At 37.6% G+C, this 19394-nt stretch overlaps 1 protein-coding gene across 2 annotated transcripts; it reads left to right on the top strand.

The window, feature by feature from the left end:
• The first annotated feature begins 862 nt into the window (after positions 1-862).
• LOC127638231 (nuclear factor of activated T-cells, cytoplasmic 3-like) lies at positions 863-18915 on the top strand. Of its 2 annotated transcripts, none has more exons than XM_052119670.1 (10): positions 863-1292; positions 3988-5146; positions 5346-5508; positions 7868-8067; positions 8698-8870; positions 9012-9152; positions 9299-9354; positions 9610-9736; positions 12717-13538; positions 17888-18915. In XM_052119670.1, the coding sequence occupies exons 1-10, from the start codon at positions 1205-1207 to the stop codon at positions 17953-17955; spliced, it is 2997 nt and encodes a 998-aa protein (XP_051975630.1). In that variant the 5' UTR covers positions 863-1204; the 3' UTR covers positions 17956-18915. The 2 variants fall into 2 exon arrangements, with proteins under 2 accessions (XP_051975630.1, XP_051975628.1); XM_052119668.1 differs by having other exon boundaries at positions 12714-13538.
• The last annotated feature ends 479 nt before the right edge of the window (positions 18916-19394 follow it).

The following is a 19394-nucleotide window of genomic DNA, read 5'->3' as shown; positions in this document are numbered from 1 at the left end:
ACCTGACAGAGCTTGAGAGGATCTGCAGAGAAGAATGGCAGAAAATCCCCAAATCCAGGTGTGCAAAGCTTATCGCATCATACCCAAAAAGACTTGAGGCTGTAATCGCTGCTAAAGATGCTTAATCTAAGAACTGGTTTAAGGGTCTGAATACTTTTTCTTGTTGATACATTTACAGTTATTACATTTTTATTTTATTTTTGCTTTGTCATTATAGGATATGGAGTGTAGACAGATATGAAAAAAACAATTTAAAGCATTTTAGCATAAGGCTGCAACATAAAATGTGATATATATATATATATATATATATATATATATATATATATCCTGTATATATAAAATTAGGTTCACGTGTTTGTGTTATATATTTCCTATAAGTTATTTTAATAATAATACAAATAATATAATAAAAAATATTATGCATATATATATATATACTAAAATGTATTTTTGTGAAGTAGCCCTTAATTTGTTTACCACGCAACCATTTAACGACAAAAAGACATGTTACTACAGTTAGTTACTGCAATAAAACTGTGATCATCAAAATATAAAATGCCTAACTTATTATAAATTCAGTGGGAGCCACTATATTAGAATGGTATTTTGGCGGAAACTAGTTACCATGGTGTTTTTATTTTTTGCCAAGGGGGCTCACTGAACTACAACAATATTCTGACCTTGCAGACAAAGGGTTTGTTTTGTAAACTGGTCGGGTCTGGTTTATTTGTATACATTTGTGTTATTGTATCAAACGACTTTGACTCTACTGCCTCAGTAGTTACGGTACATTATTGCTGCTGTTTGCAAATGAGGCCGCGTGCGCGCGCGTGCTCGTGTTTCCTTTGCGAGTGTTTGTAGTCTGTCAGATGTCGTGACGTCACGTCTGGAGTCGCAGTGTAAAATGTAACTACTATATCAACATACATGTGCGCAAGACTTTAGATCAACACAAAACCAGCATGGGATTATTTCACCAACAACCATAGAGAAAAAACGACAACAAAGGCTCGAACTAACCAACTTCAGAAAGAAAGAAAAAAAGACACACTGGACTGTGTGTTCCGGGTTTTCGCGCTGACACCATCTCTGTTTGGAAGCCAAAGTGTTGTTTGAAGTTGAAGCGTTGTAGTTGCGTTCGCGCATGCATGGACTTGATTGTTTATATAGTTTTGGAGGAGTTTATTAGAAGAAAGTGGCAATGACTACAAACTACAGTGAGGAATTGGACTTCAGACTCATATTTGGGGAAACCAGTCATAATCATCAGTCCTCGCTGGGCCACACAGGTTTGTACTTTACTTTCAGGGGACGCGACGCTTGTAAAACGCTTCCATTATAATCAACGAACTGCGTGCAAACGCGCGATGTTAACTGACAGCGTTCTAGTCGCGTTTAGATGGTGTGTAATATTTTCAAAAAGTGGCGTTGTTTGGATCTGTCTGTGGTACATAAATATAACTGTGTGTTGCAAAATGTTAAAAGGACGCTTCCTTATCTTTCAACATCAAATGTGTCAGTTCGCACTTAAAGAGGAAGGTAAAAAACTAATCAAGCGAAACACATTTTGAAAACCTGTGCATAACGTTACTGTATGTTATGAAATAATATAAAATTCCATGTTTAACTCTGGGGATGACTGACAAGCAACCGCTTTAATATAGCAAATTGTTTACACATTTATGGTTGTTTTTGTTTCTTTGGCACTGTAAGCACGTCACTTTACTTCCCATACATACTGTTCACTGACGTCTGTATGTAAAACTGGTTGATAACATGGTTAAACTAGCTGTAAATCACCTTTCAAGTTTTAATTGCTGGACATTTGACTGCTGAAGTGTGTTATGACAGTAAGGTTAACAGATATCTTATCAGTGAGGCAGCATCCCTAACTCGTGGATCTGTGTGTGTGTGTGTATTTGTGTGATATTTATGGTCAGCTTCTGTTGCACTTTTTTCAGCTGTAAATTTGCTCACTTGTTTGAACTGACATCTTCTCCTAATGTGCTTATGTGTGTATATATATATATATATATATATATATATATATATATATATATATATATATATATATATTAATGTTTACAAATTGCCAAATATTTAGGCATTGTTTTTAGCTACTGTTGTAGGCAATACTGATTTAAATAAATCTTCAAGGCATTTAAAATTTGACCCAAATGAAAACCGGGTTGGGTTACGAGTACAGTCTGATCAAAATGTCATAGTGTTCAAGGTCATGTCTAATTTGTATGTTTTATTTTTGTTGTAAAGACTTGTTCAAATGTTTCATTGGCTGAATGATCGAGTCTGATATAGATGTAGGTCGGTGCCAGCTCCAAATGGCTGGGCTTTTGCTCCAAGTTGGCTGCACAAACATCCAGCCTTGGCTGTGGCAGGAATTTCCACCTACTTGCAGCATAAATTCCGCCCATTTGGGGACGTCTACCAACTTGTGGCTCCTCCCATTTAGATGTGGGCCCCTCCAAGTTTGGGATGAGCCCCTCCCTCTTAGAGGTCTCCGGTCTGCAGCTGTACATTCTTGGAATGATTGGCACCAAGGTATATCCCAGCATCATGATTTTCACATGGGAAATCGACATGTAGCCTCTGAAGTTTGTGTACTCTGAAGTCGACCCCGTACTGCTGAATTACTGACACATGACATTTGTGCATCATTTTAACCTTAATCCCATGGGAACCAGGAAGTAATCACTTTTACATAAGCACTGATTTAGAGTTTTGTTCTAAAATTATATTTTTACACCACTGATGGTTAGGTAAAGGAATGGGGTTTGGGTTGAGGGTAGAGTCAGAGATGGGCCACTTCTTTTGAAATTAATGGGAGAAGTTGGAACTCCCAATGGTCGACAGATGTTGAAAAGAAGTCTCGCCTTACAGGTAAAAGAGCCAATCACCTTTTCGATACAGACATCGCCTGTCAATCAATTCAAAAATGCGCATGTGCATCAGATATTCAAGCTAGGATTTTTTTTTTTTGCGTAATCTGAGGTAAATAAATACAATTTATGATACCAGTGTTGTCAGATTTTACTGTTGATTTGTTATATATTTACTGAATATGTTCTCTGATCTTTATCTTGGCCAACCATTTTGGAGATTTCGGTCTTTCCCCATTTAAGTAGATATGAGCTGCACTTTCATGACTGGAAATAGCTTCCCGGGAGTGTTCCAAAGATGGCTGCCAGTGGACTGACTTGCTAGAAAGACTTTCTTAGAGTTAAATATGCATTCCTGTTAACTATGTTACATTATTTACAAGTAACAATAGGCCTACAACTCACTTTTGGTTCCACTCTGTGGACATTTAACCAGGAATTTGGAGCTCAAATGTGCCCAAACTTTCAAAAACACTTCCAACTTTGGCCACAGGGATCAGTGCTTCTGATTTCAGTGCAGAATGATTTCAGTTGAAAAACATTCAACCTGGTTTTCTGTTCCTGACAGCTGTTAAGCATATGTCAAATTAAATATGCCATGTATGGTGATTAAGGTCTTTATCATTTCTGTTAACGGTACTAATAAAGCTTGTGGCAATAATAGCAAATAATGATAGATTTGAAAAAGAAGCATTACTATTGGGATATGTGGAGATGCTCTAATGGGTGAACGTGACATTTAGCCATCATGTCCCAGACAAATAACCTCATCAAAAGTGGTTGCTTGCAGTTTTTCATGAGAGGAGTAGTTTTCAACAATTTAATGCAAACTCGCATTCAGGTCAAGCTCCATTCTGGTACAGAATGCCCATTTTTCTTGCTCCAATCAATTTCCAATGGAAAATTAAATCCTGCCCTACATTATATTTTTGTTGAATATTCTGTTTCAGTTAGAAATATGTGACATCTGAGTGAATTCCATTTCATGTTGACTTGAAGGGGGGCTGATCTTCAGGCACCATGTCCAGGCATGGCATTTTCAGTGCTGTGATGTCTGAACCACCTTCCTTTTTGGTTGTTACTTTAGAATCCAGATTGGATGATGATGCCAACTGCTACCCTCTCTTTGCTTCTGGGTCTCACCATCCTACAGGACAACTGGACAGCTGCTCAACACAGGTGTATGCTGCCCCTCACCCTGGTTCTGTCCAACCTATGGAGTCCCCTAGCAGGGTATTTGACTGTCCAAGCATCCAGATCACCTCGATCCCAACCAATTGCCACCAGGACCTAGGTACCCAACAGTTGGAGCAGCTGGCAGGTGCTTGTGGGGAAGGCGGAGCTGGCTCTCTATCAAGGGACCAGCTATTTCCCTTAACGCTGGATCCGTCCTACAGGGACTCCTCCTCACTGTGTCCCAGTCCCTGCAGTAGCTTGTCATCTCGCAGCTGGTTGTCCGATGCCTCATCTTGTGAATCCTTCTCGCATGTCTATGATGATGTGGAGGCAGAGCTGAATGAAGCGGCCGCTCGAGTTCGGCTAGCTTCTCCTCTAGTGTCGCCACTGGCGTCTCCTCTGCCGTCCCCCCTCACCTCTCCCCAGGTGTCCCCTCAAGTGTCTCCACTCGTCTCCCCCTTCGGTTCTCCCGGCTGTTTAGCTGCATATGGAGATGATCCTTGGTACCGTTACCAGCAACAACAGCAGCAACATCTGCAATATCAATACGCCCAATCGCTGTCGCCCTATCAGTCACCCCGCACCAGTGTCACAGAGGACTCGTGGCTCAGTCCTCGCCCACACTCCTCATCCTCACGGCCTTCCTCTCGGCCAACCTCGCCATGTGGAAAAAGGCGACATTCCAGTGCAGAGGTCATTCCAGGTTTGGCCTCTCCTCACCTGTCACCCAACGCCACGCCCTCTCACTCACCTCGGGGAAGTGTCACAGAGGAGACTTGGTTGGGATGTGCCACATTTGCTCCCTACCAGACCCTTCCATTGGACATTGATATCCCATCCAAAACACGAAGAACGTATCATACCAACCACAACCAGGATCAAGTGTCTCTGTTGCTTGGACAAGAGAACTCAGGTCTTCAAGACCAAGACCTTGCAAACTCATCACTAAACTCAGGCATAGCCACATCCCTCCCCAGTTTGAAGAAAGAGGATATAGTTGAACATTTCTTAGCCGTCCCAACACACTTCCCTTGGGCTAAACCTAAACAAGTCAACACTCCTTTATACAGGTAAATTACTCTGGAGTCAATTGTTCACCCTTTTTGTGGAAAATAGACATTAGTGGGTTACATAATAATATGTACTGTACTCCATCATTTATGAACCTGATTATGTTGTAACAATGGAGCATGTTTTCTTTATTGGCAAATGTTCAAAAACAACAACCATGTTTGTTACAGCTGTTGCTGTTCTCTCTTTCTTGCTCAGGTCCACATCTTTACCTCCACTGGATTGTCCTCTTCCCAGCCAGTTTGGTCAATGTGAGTTAAAAATTGAGATCCAACCTAAATCTCACCACAGAGCCCATTACGAGACGGAGGGCAGTCGAGGAGCCATTAAATCAGACTGCGGAAGACACCCTGTTGTAAAGGTCAGACTTTATACCATATTAATATAGTTTCTAGACAGTTAGATATTTGCCCGATTGCAATTATTTGAGATAAGTGCGATTTATTGTGCACTTCAAATTCCAATCATATTTTTACTGTCCAAATAAGGGAACTTATTTGATAATATAACTAAGATAATATAGTAATAATGATAAGAGGTGTCTGCTTTGTAAGAGCACCTCACTTTAGATTTGAATTTTTTTTTAGTTATCTGTTAACCATAACATCACTTGCAGCAGCACAAAGCATGGTAGGTTCACTACTGTAGGTAGACTGCATGTGATGCTGCAGGTTCAGATGCAGGAGAGGTTGAGCCCTTCTTTGCTGCACCCAGGGTGAACTCCGCAAAAAACTAATTGGAATGCACTCTAAACCTACAGTTTGATAGGATGAAGGAACATGAAATACACACAGAAGCTCAAATTCTTTCTTAATACCAAATAAGGGCTCATGAGTGTAACGTGAGAGCCTTAAAACATTTGAAAGTGAAGAGTTTAGGACAGAAATGTACTCGTATTGCAATATAATATAAAACAACTGTGTAAATGTAAATTTGACCAAGTTTTTATAGCCTAAAAGGAAATTTTATATCTCTATTTTATTGTTTGATTCCAAGTTAAATAAGAATAAATGACTTCTTAAGGTCTATTAAGCACAGATACACCTTAAGAAGTATAACCGTTAATCATGATAATCGCAATTTATGACAATTAAATGTCAGCCAACTTTCATTATCATGACAGACCTAGCTAGAAGTAAGAATGGTTGTAAGTATGCCATTTATACGTTGACTCCCACACTGAAGAGTTTAAACACTGTGGCACTTTCTGAACATTGCTGTTTGTTTGAGCAGCCTGACATGCCAATGTCTGACTCAACCAATGGGGTGGGGCAATTTGGGTTGGGACTATCTGTTTGTTCATTGTCAAAGTCACTGCTAAGACAAGACTCATTATTACTAGTGCTCATTCTTGCACATCCATAAATATTCAACTTTGGCATGTAACTCATCCCTCAATGTTTTTGGTACAGATGAATTTAAGGGTGGGCTCTTTTGATTTATGCCAGTAATCAACCTAGAACAACCTAGTAGCTGTATAGCAACACACTGGCAACCAACCACAACACCCTAGCGTCATGAAAGCAAGATTTGCATAGACAAGCACCACTCACATTTTGTTCGTCTTCAAAAAAAGAAATCTAGTACTTCTGCAGTACAGTGAAATACAGTCAATAGTGGCTAAGAAACTCTCACAGGACAGATTTGTTTATTGTCCCTCATTTACTATTTCAATGTCAGCACATCATGTAAATCAGCCACAAATGTACTTTGTTTTGTGATTAAACACACCTGGCCAATGCCTGGTATATGAAAGTACAAGACAGTAGTGAATTTACTTAGAGTTTAATTGATTGTGGTTAATAATTGAAGTATGACGTCCATCATTACCTTTTTGCCCTGCTTTGTTTTTGCTAGTCACATGGCACACAAAGTGTATTGTGCACGTAGAGGTTTGTCAGAGTTCACTGAACTCCGGCAGCAGTTGATTTCATTGTTCTGGTATATTGAGAATGAGTTCCAAACCTCAGGGTGTTTCTCATCTGACATCTGCTCTACTGCAACTCTAAAATACAAGCTTATTGTTGAGGTGAATTTAAATATTCTGTTAGCATTGTTAATAGAATTGTTTACCCAAACTGTAAATTATGTTATCATTTACTCACCGTCATGTAGATCCAAACACATTTTTTCTTCTGATTTCTTCTGTGGAACACAAAAGGAGATGTGTGGCAGAATGTTAGCCTCAGTCACCTTTCACTTTCATTGCCTCCATACTGGACTCATACAGAATGACATAAATGTTTGAAACAAAGGTGGGAGGTGGTGTACATTTGGACAGAATATTTAAGGGCAACTTTGTCTTTGAAGGAAAAGCAAGATTAGTTTAGATTTGATAATATTTGATAATCATTGAATTTACTTAGAATAGAAGTAAACATAAATGGGATATATTTATGTGGTCAGTGTGTTTTCATTCATGTGATGTATATCAGTCTGGCTCATGGACAAAATGTTTGATCCTGCCAGCTTGTGGTATTTTTAACAGGTTAAAAGCTAATGTTACATGTGTTGTCCTGTTTGTTTATCCTAGCAACCTACAACACAAATTGGTGACCATTCCTGCCACAAGAAGAACAGATGAACTGAGCATAGATAGATAGATAAGATAGATAGATAGATAGATAGATAGATAGAGGTGTGTGTTTGCCGTGATTTTTTAAATAATAGTTGTTATATTTGGATGCTTATTTGCTTATAATTTGTTATAATATCTACAGCTCATAGGATACAATGAGAAGCCCATCAGCCTGCAGATGTTCATCGGAACGGCAGACGAGCGTTACATCAGGCCACACCTGTTCTATCAGGTGCACAGGATAACAGGGAAAACCGTAGCGACGCCCAGTCAAGAGACTGTGATCGCCAACACCAAAGTTCTCGAAATTCCTCTCCTGCCTGAAAACAACATGTCTGCCAGGTACCTATCGGAAAAACCTCTGATTTACATTATCCCTGCCCTGCATGCATCAGAGAGAGAGCATTTTTGCATAAATGTACTGACATGGTTGAACGTTTAGCCTTTGGATCGGAAAGATGGCAGCTGTTAATGGAAAATATGGGATATTTAGTAGAGGTTTTAAGGCTTTAAATAGAAATGAGAATTTTCCATATTTTTAAATATAAATAAAGTGTTTTGAGTAAGTCCAAGTTAAATTTATTGTCTCAATGCTTTAGAGATGGTATTGAAATGACCTATTATATCTTTTGGTTTCAAACTTAAAATTGTCATTACCACCACATAATTCTATTAAACACAATACAGAATTTAAGATGTGCTGGAAATGTCATTGTGGTGGGAATTTTCATGACTTTCAGAAAAATTGACAGAGATCTCATGTACATAAACTGTTAGACATTTTTAGTTTACAAATTAAAAAAAATTGTGTTAAAAAATGTTTATCAAGATTTTACTTTCTAGAAATCCATAGTGCTAAGTGCCCAATGTTGAAACCCCGCCCCCCTTGCAGGGAAATAATTTTACAAAATTAAAAATAATCTATTTGACTGTAATATCAAATGGATGTATTTTACCATCTTTCTTTGAAAGTATTGACTGTGCTGGAATCCTGAAGCTACGGAACTCAGACATTGAGTTGCGAAAAGGAGAAACGGACATCGGCCGTAAGAACACACGTGTGCGTGCTGTATTCCGTGTTCAGATCCCTCAGCACAATGGAAAAGTGCTGTCACTGCAGGTTGCCTCTGTACCCATAGAATGCTGTGAGTTTTTTCTTGATTGTGTTGATGTATTTCCTTTTGAAACAGGAGCTAAAGCACTAATGGGACAAAGGAAAAACATTATCAAAATGTATTGATAAACGGTTCTTCGCCCATTTACTATTGTCTTTGTCTGTGTGCCAGCTCAACGCTTGGCTCATGAGCTTCCCCAGATCGATAATTTCAGTCCCGCCTGTGGATCATTGACTGGAGGAGAGGAGATGACAATCACTGGCCCAAACATCAACCCAGAGTCAGTAGTCATCTTCCAAGACAAGGGCTCAGGTAAGGGATCCTTTTTAAATTAATTAATTAAAATGAGGATAATTATACTTGCAACTTGTTTCTCTTCTCTCATTTTAAGCTGTTTTTAGATCAGTAGTTTTGCAATAAATTCTGGATGTCTTTGTATCATCCTTTTTCCATTCCAGATGGTAAAACACAATGGGAGGCTGAAGTGAAAGCTATACCAGAAAAGAGTAAAAATGTAAGCACAGTTTGCTATTAAGTTTTTAGTAAAGAATTTTACTTTACATGCAAATGCCTTTTAGATCTATAACTGGACGTTTTTTCAACTTCGGGTTTTAGTCATTTGGACTTAAAGAAAAACACTGAGTTTTGTGAAATCTTGTAGTTGTTAAAAAAATCAACCCTTGGGACATGAATTTGCCCAAAGTTGAAGAAACACCCAATTACAGGTGTATGTCTCTGCAATTCTTATGTGTTTCCCTTTCCTGTTTAGAGAAGCATAGTGGTGAAGATTCCTCCGTATCACAAGAAAACCATGGTTTCCTCCACCCAGGTGCAGGTCTCAGTCAGCAATGGCAAGAGGAAGAAAAGTGCCTCACAGTTCTTCACCTATATTTCAGGTAATAGTCCTTCTCATTATATAGAACTAGTCTCACAGGGAGTATCAACATTAAATCTTGTCGAACTTATTTATGTCGAGAACTGCCAGTTAGCCAGGAAGAGGCTGTCTGACCAACATGTCAAACCACCAACCACAGTTCCCATTTTGGCGTTTAGGGGTGGGTAAATCTGAAATCAATGATACCACAATAATATAATGGAGTGCAACAAAATGGTAACTTGTTCAAAGCTGCAGTCTCAACAAATGGCTGCACTGAGAACAAAAAGATATTAGCAGAAGATGTTGTAGACGTATGATTCTAAGTTCAGTCAGGAAATTCTACATCCCAGTCTGAAAGGTCCTTTGATAGATACATAGGTCCTTTGTACATAATCTGTTAAGCTTGCATAGTGCAGCTGATAGGTCCTTTGACATGTAATCTGTTAGCCAATCGACTTTCGTCCCCCCTCTTTTTCCAGCATTTAAAAAGCCGGTATAAATGTAGCACGCTACAACAGTTTTCTCTCTGAAAGCCTCCTCCTCAGCACCACAGGTCTAAATCTGCTTCACATGGATTGAATGTCTAATTGTGCAGCAGCAGCTGCAAGTTGTACATGCTCAACACAGCATGTGTGTTCTATAACCCTCTGAGGGTGTTTTGGGCCCTGGAGAAGTTTTGACATGCCTTGACATTTGTGCTTTTTTCAGTTGCTTAAAAACACATTCATGGCTAAAGTCTGTATTCACATATAAACACTGTATTCAGCACAAACTGGGCTACAATGATATGTGAGCAACATGTATGTACACATACATTATGCATGGTTTTTGAAAAAAATTAATAATAATTTAAATCATTGAAATAAAGCCATATAACACATACTAAACATTTGTCCACAAGACTTTTGAGAACTGGATCTTGTAGCCAAGAGTGTTTGCTACATAATGCTGTGAAAACCATCCTGATGACTCATTCATACAAAATAATATAGTAATTTAACTTTTGTAAGACACTTTTAGTGTTATAAATGTCATATGCGAGGAGGCGTGAACTATCATGAATATTGATTGTAATTCAAACCTGAGGAGACAAAAGACCCCTCCCCTGGGCCTATCAATGAGGAATGTGACAGAAAGAGAATGAATGTGAGGAAACTTAATGATCAAAATCAGGTTTTAAGTTAAAATAAGTAATCTGACTATACATTTCTTTACATAAAGACTTTACTTAATTTTAGACCTACACTACCGTTTAAAAGAAGTCTCTTCTGCACACCAGTGCTGCATTTATTTGATCCAAAATACAGAAAAAACTGTGATATTGTGAACTCTTTTTACAATTTAAAAGAACAGTTTTCTATTTAAATATATTGTAAAATGTAATTTGTGATCAAAGCTGAATTTTCAGCATCATTACTGCAGTCTTCAGTGTCACATGATCCTTCAGAAATCATTATAATATGCTGATTTTGTAATATGGGCATATTTAAAGTGCATTTTACTCATTTAACCTTAACACATATTTGCAAGCACAAGCTTTGTTGATGATAATGAGGCAGCATAAACACTAGATAAAATATAATCTAAACATTCATATTATTTTTATATCATAATACATATCATATTTATATCATACAGCATACAATTTAAATGCACTTTGCTAAAACAGCATTTAAATGTAACTAAAACTTGCTTCTTAGGACATTTTTCAAATGTCAATACTCTGAATCCTGGCTGGCAAGTCTGGAAACGGTCCCACTAGTAAAATATGTACATGTTTATATAAAATGGCATGTCAACTAATTAAAACTAAATGACTTACTCATCCGAAATTGTATCCTCGGCTGGATCAAGTCTCTTCAAAATACAAACGTTCATCGGAGTCCCGCTCTTCTTCACTATCCAGGAGTTTCCTCACTTGTGTATCTTGCGATCTTTCAAATGCGCAGAAAAGTGAATGAACTAGATGTTTTTAAGGCACAGTCGGGGTGTTTACATTTGCATTGATCGCCTCAGCACAGTACTGTATGAATAGCGCCCTCTACCCGTGGGTGTGATCACATTAGGGATAATTAGTGTAGCCAGGACAAATTGTACATCGCTTTGTTTCATACCAATTACATTGAATTGTTTTATTTAAAATTAGACATTTTAAGCTTTCTTTAGACGTATGTTTCATGTTTGTGTGATAAGTATTCACGGAGTTTCAGTAAATTTTTGTGACGTGTTTCAGATATATATGCTCGTGAACACAGAGACTGCTGAAAGCTCACCCTTTTTATTTTCTTTATATTACAAAAGCACAAGATTTTGTTGTTATAAAAGTAGACCCTTTATAGTCTCTAATGATGTCTTACACTTATTTGTATACCCCAAAATGACAGAGAATTTTATGTTGTTTCCGCTGTAATGACGAAAATATCCAGCAGGACGTGCCGGAGTGTCCATCGACCCCAGAAGTAGCAAGTCTTTGGACTTGCTCAGCAGCAGCAGCGTAAGCGGATCTAGTCTGCCATGACCAAACCTACCAACATGACATATCTTTTTTAACACCTTAAATCTATTCCAAGAGTTGTCATGACTGAACTGAATTTGCATCAATCCATAATAAATAGGTACCAGTTATTTTATGGACGTACGTATAACTTGCAATATGCAGTTGTGTGCTATCTCACCCTGTTAAGTGCCTCCAAAAAACTCTTGAATATCTTTCAAAGTTTAAAAAATATGAACCACTTAAATCTTTCCTCAAAGTGCTCACTGTAGCTGCCCGGTTCCTTGTATTGGTGGTTTGTCTCCCAGAAATTGTGTAGAAGCCAGTAAATCTGGTTAGAGATTGCAATTTTGGAAATCTCTTGTCAGTTGTGTGCAGTATTTCAGTTTCATTTGGTAAAGAACATGCAGTATATACATTTTTAAATGCATTGAGAAGTTGGGACATTTTCAAAAAAGCTCCTAAAGTGAATGTATAAAGTGTTGTTTATCCTCCTTCCAAGCAGTGCAGGTAAAACAGGAGTTTGGTATGGGGACGGACCGTGCCACCAATGCCACCACCACCCCAGCAGGCTTCATCACCACTGGGGATCCAATAACATCCGAACAGGCCCAGACCCTTGAGCAGTGGCTGCTGTCTGGAGGATCAGTCTGTGCTTCATCTTCAACTCATATCAATTACTCACCTCAGGATTCTTCATATCTGAACCACCCTCATCTTCCAGACAGCAATCATAGTGCTGGAGAAGACCTCCACACCATGTTCTACCACCCATCAGTGGACTTCACCAAGTCTTCATACCAGAAACATCAAGATAACCTTTCTTACAAAGGACAACCGAGTGATTCCATTAATTGTGGCTTACTGCAAGGTGACGAGTCATCCCAAACCTTTATCGAGCAACCAAGGTCTCAATTAGGTGAAGGATACCAAGAAATGCCTTCAGAACAAGGCCATAATCTTCACCACCTTGGTCCCTCCTTAGCATCCAGCCTGTCTATGTTAACTAGCCCAACTGTTGATAGATCTGGTCTGCGTGCTGTGGAGCTGGTGCAATTCCCACAGTCCTCCTCGTCCCAGGTGCCTCCTCATCGGCATCACTGCACTCTTGCTACAGTGCCTTCTATCTCATCGTCTACCAGGGAGTACTTGAAGGACCCTCAATCCATCAAAGGTACATCTCTCAAGGTAGCCAGAAAAAGTGCAGACCCATTGGATTACAATGCGTCACAAGGTGGAGAAAGCCGTAATGTTAAACAGGAACCAGATGAAGAGAATGAGCTAATCTTTCAGAACACAGGACTGCAGGATATCACTCTCGATGATGGTAAGGATATAAAGAGAACAGTTTTACAGAATGCTCCTGCCTCAATACAAGTTAAGCTTTATTGGCAGTATCTGAGAAAAATTTAGACTGCTGTGTTTACAGTAATCCACTAACAATGAAAGTGTCTTGGGGGCAAGGCACTGCATAATAAATGTAAAAATATGCAGTAGCGAAAGTATAGTTACAAGACTTATACTAGCATCATAAAATCACATACTAGACTTGTCTGTGCAAAGTTATTTGGAAATATCCAATATATCAACTCCTGTTGTGTCTTTAAAGCTGGCAATCTTTTATTTTCATATGATACGTACAAAAATACCAGAAAGGAAATGTTTGGCCAACCACACAAATTAAGTTTAACCCCCTAGAAACGTAACCGCTAAAAGGATGTTTTAGATATCTTTACAGATCAAATACCACACATTTATGTACTGAAGAAGTAATATTAGCACATTATAAAAATACAAGCTTAACACTTTTGCACTGTGCTCCAGATGTAATGGCACACAGAAAACCAAAGCATAATTTGGCCTTTTGTCATAAATATTTTGGTCCGTGTAGAATGTTGTTAACATGGTGTAGACTTACTTGTACAGGTCCTTCTCAAAAAATTAGCATATTGTGATAAAGGTCATTATTTTCCATAATGTAATGATAAAAATTAAACTTTCATATATTTTAGATTCATTGCACACCAACTGAAATATTTCAGGTCTTTTATTGTTTTAATACTGATGATTTTGGCATACAGCTCATGAAAACCCAAAATTCCTATCTCAAAAAATTAGCATATCATGAAAAGGGTCTCTAAACAAGCTATTAACCTAATCATCTGAATCAACTAATTAACTCTAAACACCTGCAAAAGATTCCTGAGGCTTTTAAAAACTCCCAGCCTGTTTCATTACTCAAAACCGCAATCATGGGTAAGACTGCCGACCTGACTGCTGTCCAGAAGGCCATCATTGACACCCTCAAGCAAGAGGGTAAGACACAGAAAGAAATTTCTGAATAAATAGGCTGTTCCCAGAGTGCTGTATCAAGGCACCTCAGTGGGAAGTCTGTGGGAAGGCAAAAGTGTGGCAAAAACGCTGCACAACGAGAAGAGGTGACCGGACCCTGAGGAAGATTGTGGAGAAGGACCGATTCCAGACCTTGGGGACCTGCGGAAGCAGTGGACTGAGTCTGGAGTAGAAACATCCCCGCATTCCCCAGGTCAAGCCACTTTTGAACCAGAAACAGCGGCAGAAGCGCCTGACCTGGGTTACAGAGAAGCAGCACTGGACTGTTGCTCAGTGGTCCAAAGTACTTTTTTCGGATGAAAGCAAATTTTGCATGTCATTCGAAATCAAGGTGCCAGAGTCTGGAGGAAGACTGGGGAGAAGGAAATGCCAAAATGCCTGAAGTCCAGTGTCAAGTACCCACAGTCAGTGATGGTCTGGGGTGCCATGTCAGCTGCTGGTGTTGGTCCACTGTGTTTTATCAAGGGCAGGGTCAATGCAGCTAGCTATCAGGAGATTTTGGAGCACTTCATGCTTCCATCTGCTGAAAAGCTTTATGGAGATGAAGATTTCATTTTTCAGCACGACCTGGCACCTGCTCACAGTGCCAAAACCACTGGTAAATGGTTTACTGACCATGGTATTACTGTGCTCAATTGGCCTGCCAACTCTCCTGACCTGAACCCCATAGAGAATCTGTGGGATATTGTGAAGAGAAAGTTGAGAGACGCAAGACCCAACACTCTGGATGAGCTTAAGGCCGCTATCGAAGCATCCTGGGCCTCCATAACACCTCAGCAGTGCCACAGGCTGATTGCCTCCATGCCACGCCGCATTGAAGCAGTCATTTCTGCAAAAGGATTCCCGACCAAGTATTGAGTGCATAACTGAACATAATTATTTGAAGGTTGACTTTTTTTGGTATTAAAAACACTTCTTTTATTGGTCGGATGAAATATGCTAATTTTTTGAGATAGGAATTTTGGGTTTTCATGAGCTGTATGCCAAAATCATCAGTATTAAAACAATAAAAGACCTGAAATATTTCAGTTGGTGTGCAATGAATCTAAAATATATGAAAGTTTAATTTTTATCATTACATTATGGAAAATAATGACCTTTATCACAATATGCTAATTTTTTGAGAAGGACCTGTATATAGCTTTAAAGCTAACAGACATGAACTAAAAGCCACAAAACTTCAAGATTTCATTGGGTCTTTAAACTGAGGGACGAATCTAAATAATTTTTTGTGATAATCAATATCATGCCACTGAAAGTCCTTCTTTAGCAACACCAGAATATAGCTGTTACCATTTTCTCACCCATTTACTACAGACTATATTATCTGTTTGCACGCAGTACACACTTTTGACTGCACCTCATGTTGAGCTAATAACTTACCGCAAGCTGCATTAACAAAATGTCTGCTAGCTTTGCACCATATGCTAGATGAGATTTTTGTTTACTCTCAAGGAAAACTAGCAGCTGCTACCACTAATGTCTGGAAGCCTGTTTAGATTGGGCCTAATTATAGTCCACAGTCCCATGGTGCAGTGGGAAAGAGGATACTGGCATTGCATAGAGTTACCCAAAAGAGCTAAATATACCACAGAGGCTAATCCACCGCTATATTTGCATAGCTCTATTGTGACTGTCTTGCATAGTTTGCATAAGATATTGCTTCCACTAGCTTAGAAGAAGACCTTAACCTTGACTGAACTTGACCTTTGTTCATGAAGGTATCCCTTCTGTATTTTCTGTATAGCCCTTCTGCCTTCCCTATATATAATACTATTTGGTTTCAGATGTATTTAAAATTGTATGTTTTAATTTAATATAAATAATTACTTATTATTTAAATTTAAATAAAATAATTAATATGTAAGGAATGCATTTGATTACAAGAAATTATTTTCCATTTATTAAAATGTATTTAATTATGTATTTAAATTATTTATTTAAATGTATTTATTATTTATTAATATAACACTTAATTACTATTGTGATGAGAATATATTTATATGAACAATTATAATTTATTTGAATAATTAACGTAAATCAACTTTTTAAAGATTATTTTAATTAATAGATTAGCTTTTAATAAAATAATAATAGATTTAAATATACAAATTATACATTTTATATATTAGAAATATTAATTAGAAATATCTTATTTAATTTATAAATGCAACCAAAACAGAATGCGTATTTCTGTTTGTGGTATACTAAAAACGTTTTTTTTTTTTTTTAACCTGGCCCACTGTCACCGCGTCTCAACAGCACTTTTCCGTGTTGGAGAGGACAGGTGCAGTGGACTGGAATACCCCTGTTGAGTGAGTGCTGTTGTCCGGTATCATGATCCCTTCATTGCGCGCACGCGCGTGTGTGCGTGTGTGCGTGTGTGTGAGACCCTGCACGTGTGTTGTCTTTCACCTACACTCAAACAAATTCATTTCTAAATGCGCACAGCCTCCTTTTCTGTCTATGATATATTTATAGCCCACACTGTATATTCTGTTTCCTGTTTCGTACTGATCATGCATGTCATGTTTTAAATAGCTTGTGTATTTAAAGTGTTTAATGGACATTTATATAGGCTTTTTACATTACATTTGAATGAATAAGAATGGCTGCATTTTAGGACTTCTGTTGTAATTCAGTTTCAGCCTTTTGTGGTTTAATACCACCCATGCAAGTTGTGAAGTGTAATATGATGCTGTGCACAAGCTTAAGCATGCTCTAAATTAAAGTAAGAGCTGTGGGGAAACACCAGCGATTATATACAACACTGTCCTCAGATTGACTATAAATGGAAAAAAATGAAATGTTGCTCATTCATCACTCTTTCCATGATTTAAACTGAATCGCAAAAAAGTGCCTAGGTTTTTTTTCACCCCAAAATATTTTTTTTTAATTATAATTAGCAAATAATTTATATTGATATTGTTTTATAAATAATACATATATTTGATTACCGGTAATGTTACTATTCTAAATGTTGATTCTCATTTGATTCTTATTACTGTAATATGGTATGTTTTTTTTTATTTTAATAATTATATTAAAACAATACATCTGCATTAAATAAACACAGTTCAAAAAAATATTACCCTGATATATAAAGGCTATTAAAATAATATCATAATTGTTTTCACATATGGTGTGCCTGTCTGGGAAATAATGTCACAATGCAAAAAATAATAGTGGTCCTAAAAATAAGCTTATTTTTCTTTAAGCAAAATATAATTTCTTATTTCTGTCTTTCAATTTTGGGAGAAAATATGATCCGGACATGTTCCTGAAAGGTTTCATTGGATTCTCATATGTTTTTTCTATTTGCAGTAAGTGAGATCATAGTCAGAGACTTGTTCGAATTTCCAGACTCCGAGGATACCAACAGTGTGCCATAGCTCCACTCTCACGGGCGATGGGTCCTACATATCACAAAATTAATCGAACCTTCCACAGGACTTTAGTACTGCAACCATTAGTGAACTGATTAACAGAAGCGTGGACATCTCATTATAACTGCTTTGACTGCGGAAGTCTCATTCATCATACATTTACTGCACCTGTGGAAAATACGTTTATTATGAGCAATACCATTAGGATTTTAAACATTGTTAAACTGGGCATGTAAATTGTACTTTAAAATGTACAAGTCCGTTTGTGCCTTAACCTGATATGCCTTTTTTCCTATTTGAATGTTTCAATTGTGTTTAGTTGTCTCTTAATTTGGATTTTTAATGTAGTTGAAAAATCCAAATCTATTCTTGTACGGTTTTAGATTATTCATTATGAAAAAGGAAATATACATCAGCATGTAGCATATGAGATAGTCCCATGTTTCTGTTAGCTGAGTTTCACTTTAATCCACTGTGATACCTGTTTGACATCTCAATAGATTATTTTCTCATGCTTTTTATCATTGCTTGATAGTTTTTCAAAAGGAAATTGTATTTATGAATTTTTACTGAACATAAAAGAGGTTTTGTGACATTTTGCGTGAGTGACCTTTTATTCGCAGTAAATGTTTTTGTGTATCGCAACCCCTTTCGACATTTATCCACACATGCAAGTGATTAATTATTTCTCAAGTTAAAATGCTAATTCTTGATATCAGGAAGGGAACTACTACTAGTGAAAGTGCTTATTTGTGATATTAGTCATTTCTTTTGCACTTGCAAAAATGGTATAAAAAATTACGTCATCACAGAAAATGAATTTTATTAGAATTTCACAATGATCTGTCATTCACACCTATTCAAAACAGAATTACAGATATCTTTAATTCCAAATACACATACTCCTTACTAGTAAAATAATTATTTTTATATAAATAATTATATTGCTACTAGTGCAAATTTCCATTTCAGACTTGAAACATTTTTTTTTATCTGTAATTGTTTTCACAAGTGGCAATTTTAATTTCATATATCTGTGATGTGTTTGTAGATAGTAGGAATGCCTTTTAAGATAGCTTAAATCGTTCTTCAATTTATTGATATCTGAAATCCGAAATCTAACATGTTGAAACACATTTACAGATATAAATAAAAATGTGCATTTTCACTAGTTATAATTCTATTTATTCATTTCAACATAAGGCTGGGAATAGAAATGCATCATTCATCGACTACAAACTCTTCAGACATGTTTAGTAAGTTCTGTTCTTTGTTTTGTGTGCATCTGTGTTGTGTTCTGTTGTCACTAACACTGTGGAGGGCCTGTTTTTATATAAACAAATGTTTTCGCTTGAACGGCCCAATGTCGCGAGGGGGATGCGTGAACTGTTGCTCTTGTGCTCATCACGAACGCGCACAGAAGATCAACGGTCGGTCCACAGTTT

This window comes from Xyrauchen texanus, chromosome 46, assembly GCF_025860055.1.
Source record: "Xyrauchen texanus isolate HMW12.3.18 chromosome 46, RBS_HiC_50CHRs, whole genome shotgun sequence".
Lineage (NCBI taxonomy): Eukaryota > Metazoa > Chordata > Actinopteri > Cypriniformes > Catostomidae > Xyrauchen > Xyrauchen texanus.
This window is presented reverse-complemented; position numbering and strand designations above follow the sequence as displayed.